At 36.4% G+C, this 3,901-nt stretch overlaps 1 protein-coding gene across 1 annotated transcript in view; it reads right to left on the bottom strand.

The window, feature by feature from the left end:
• LOC107102247 (suppressor of cytokine signaling 7-like) overlaps positions 1-3,901 on the bottom strand; it is a 25,930-nt gene that overhangs the window by 14,464 nt on the left and 7,565 nt on the right. Inside the window, exon 3 of the mRNA XM_015401460.1 lies at positions 1,384-1,479. Coding sequence (XP_015256946.1) covers positions 1,384-1,479 — 96 coding nt within the window. The remainder of the gene's footprint in view (positions 1-1,383; positions 1,480-3,901) is intronic.

Here is a 3,901-nt window from a genome sequence, read left to right as displayed (position 1 = left end):
CCTTAGATAGAAAACTTTGAATAAATTTGACTGAATTATCTGTTGAACTGTAAAGTGCCTTGAGATGACATGTGTTGTGAAACTGAATTGAACTGAAGTTTTCTTTTCTTAATTTTATTAACAGTTAAACAGGAATAGCTCACAGCCAATCAGATTAGATGGAAACTGTCCATGACCATCCCCTTAGGTATCTTCCACAGATTCTGCCTGATTTATGTCTGGACTTGAACTGGGCCTTTCTAAAATAAATATGAAATAAGAAAAACAAAAAACATGGCAGCTCAGACTGTATAGTGTTATACCGGTCTCATCTGACCCGCTCATCCTCCTCCATGTGCTATGTTGAAAACTGCAGGACTAGTATATTTTTATGCAATAGTAAGGCTTAAGAACCTAACTCTGCTTCCCTGACCCATCTGCTGGGTTTCTTGGTCAGGGCATCGCTCTCTAATGTCCGAACAAACATCTGTGACATCAACTGTTTGCGCATGATTTATTCAGGGGTAATGGGCTGTCAGTGTTTGGTGTCTGTCTGTAGCTTAAACTACAGGTAAGAATAACTAAGGAGGCATTTTATTTCAAAACATCCCAAAAAGCGAAAGGAATTTTGTTAGATAATGACTAATTACTGAAATGAAAAAAATATTTTTTCAAATGCAACAGACTGAATGATTTTCATAAATCACATACTAGATTTAATATTATAATGTCATATCTATACTCTACTTCCACAAATTATCTTAAATCAAGTAGTAATTTCCTTATTTTTTAATTTCTTTAAATAAATGTGTTTACCCTTAATTTGAGCAGATGAGTAAGATATTCTACCAATAGAATGAGTATTTTTGCCCTAAAAAAATATACTATGCTCTTGAAATAAGATAATGTAGTTTGTTTTTTTCTTATTTAGGTTGTCTTAGTTAACTGCTCACATAAAGGGAAAGTACATTTATTTCAAGAAAAACTGACTTAGATTTCTAATTTTGCAGAGAAACTAGTATATGAAATGTCTGCAGAGTGTTTAGTATCAATCCAGAAAAATAACTGCCGACAGATGAACCTTTAAAAGCAGATAAGAGCTTGAGAGACTGTCTGTGAGGTCATTCAGAGGTTTCAAATTATATCTGTTGTTCATTGCCGACCTTTCAACTCTCCTCCAGCCAGATTACAGCAGATTTAAAAATAAAAATTCCGGAGTGTGTTGGATTAGAGCTGGAGAGAAATATCAAGACAGAATTGCCCCTCTGCAATTATTTCTCTTTTTTTTTATTTATTATTATTTTTTTTTTTATAAAGACCCCTAGATATAAACCTTCAAGGCTCTGAATTGATTTGGCATATTCACTGCTTAGATAGGAGGGAAATATGGGGTGAAAAGGATACCTAATAGACTGAGACTTCGGCGTGGAGGAGTGGGGGGGTGTGGAGTGTTTGTCCCTCGTAGAGAAATATCCACATCCACCAGGGATACAGTTTCACCTGAGGACACAGAGGAACAAATGGGAGGACAGGCTTCAAAACACAGAGGGACAGGAAGTTGGAAAAACAGAAGCAAAACTTTAATGGTGGTATGTATCGTTTCAGTAGATACATTTACACCAGGGACCAAAATAATCACATGTGGCGTTCACCAAGGGTCTATCTAAGGGCCCCTTCTACTCAGTATCTACAATATTTGTTATTATAACTATGCAGTTGTCACAGGGCTTAAGTAATCATTTTTGGACTAAAGGAAGAAGATTTAAAGAAAACAAACTACTTCAGTTAATCCAGCTAGAAACCAACAATCAGGCTCTAAATCTGGGTGTAGTGATGGACTTCAGAGGCTCAAAAAGACAGGAACAAACATTAATCCTTATTTATCTTCATATACTGTATATACCTTGATATACTGTATATATATTGTTTAATATACTTAATGCACCGTTTTCCTCCTTGTTAGAACCTTCTTTAATTATTAGGCCAATATGTGACCAGTGAATTTCTCCACTGTGAGATCAATAAAGCTCATCTAATCTAATCTAATCTAAAATCGGCCTTCTATCACCTAAAGAACATCTCCAGGATTTAAGGGACCAATGTCCCAGCAGGAGCTTGAAAAACTAATTCCTGCTTCATTCATTTTCACTAGAATTGATCCCTGCAGTTGTGTCTTCACAGGTCTGCCTAAAAAGTGGATTAGACAGCTGATCCAGAATGCTGCTGCCAGTGTCCTCACTAGAACTAGGAAAGTGGAGAACATCAGTCTAGTTCTAAAGTCCTCCCACTGGCTCCCCATATCTGAGAGAATAGACTTTAAAATACTCCTGCTAATCTATAAATCACTGAATGGTTTGGCTCCAAAATACATTACAAATTGATACCAGTGGATCAACAGCCAGACCTCTAAGGTCTTCTTTATCTAAACTATTCTGCGTACCCTGAACTAGAGCCAAACATGAAGCAGTTTTAATTATTAGACCCCACTAATCTAGAATAAACTGCCAGAGAACTGTGAGAATTTTAAATCTAGATTAAAAACATATTTGTTGTGGCTGTGCTAGCTAAACATCATTAGTAAAGTTTTTAGTCCAACTTTCCTCTCATTTTTAATCAATATTTTTAAATATTTTTTAAACACAAGATTGTCTTATTGTAACTATAATTTTTTAGATTTTGTAATATTTTTGTTATTCTTATGCCAATGCAATGTATTTATCTTTTTTTTTTTTATCATGTCGAGCATTTTATATTGCCCTGCTACTGAAATGCTCAATAGAGGGGAAAAAAAAGTCTCCAGCTTGTTTGTCTCCATAGTCTGGTTCTGTTTGCCACAGCGGCAGAAACCAGTCATCTTTAAGCCAAAGGCCCCTTTAGAAGCTGCATCTGCAGTGGAGGGCCCAAACATGGCCCTTATTCCATGGGGCCATAGGATCAAACTCAGTACCAGGTGATGATCGATAAACAGCTGCAGGAGAGATCAATCATCGACCTTTAACTCAAAGTGACCTGGTACCAGGTGCACGTATGAATCCCCCTGCATTAAAACATGGTGATCCATCATGAAATTTCCTTTCTAGTAAAAAAGTGCAAAAGGCAAAATGCAGCAGATTCAGATTGAGGGCATTGGTGTCCCCAGCGAGCACCACAGGATTCCCAGAAGGCACTGCTTCTAGGACACCATCTAGAAACTGTGACCACTGAGTTATTTGAAAAAAAAATAAATTCCATCAGTGACAACAAATAAATTAGTGATGAATGGTGTTTTGATTAATTCATGGGGGAAAAAATCCTGGAACTAAAAGATTTTGCTTCTGAGAAAAACAGATTTTTTTAATAAAGTCAGCATATTTATTTTAACCAGATCAGCTCCAAGCCTCCTCATCATTTTTACACGAGCACTCTGTCCTAAATAATTAAACACTAATGCAATGGTGAGATGGTCAGGTCAGCTAAACAGGGTGACTGAAGGGCACACACATGTAAATACATGATTTAACAATGCATTGAAAAACCTAAAAATCAGAGTAACAAACAAAAAAATGCTGCAAAGAAAAAAAGCTGCAATCACAGTAAATAGAGAGCAGCAAAGTGAACACGGATCGGGGACATTTTACATGCAGGGAGGCACAACATGTCCACGCAGGGTGGCAATGCTGCACACCTTTACTGCAATGTGGAAGTAAATGTGATATAAATGGAACCAACACAACACTTTAATTCTTTTATTATGTAATTTTGTCTTCTAAGAAACAAAAACCACTAGGGATGCACGATATTGGGATTTTGGCCGATATCCGATATGCCGATATTTTCAAACTCATGTAGCCGATAACCGATACTGATGTTAAAGCTGGACAAAAATAAGTAGTCATTGAAAATAGCAGTTTTATCCATTTCTGACACAAAAATAATATACTCA

The sequence above is a fragment of the Cyprinodon variegatus genome, unplaced genomic scaffold, assembly GCF_000732505.1.
Source record: "Cyprinodon variegatus isolate N-32 unplaced genomic scaffold, C_variegatus-1.0 Scaffold1223, whole genome shotgun sequence".
Classification (NCBI taxonomy): domain Eukaryota; kingdom Metazoa; phylum Chordata; class Actinopteri; order Cyprinodontiformes; family Cyprinodontidae; genus Cyprinodon; species Cyprinodon variegatus.
Note: the sequence above shows the minus strand (reverse complement) of the source record. Positions and strands in the feature narration are given on the sequence as shown.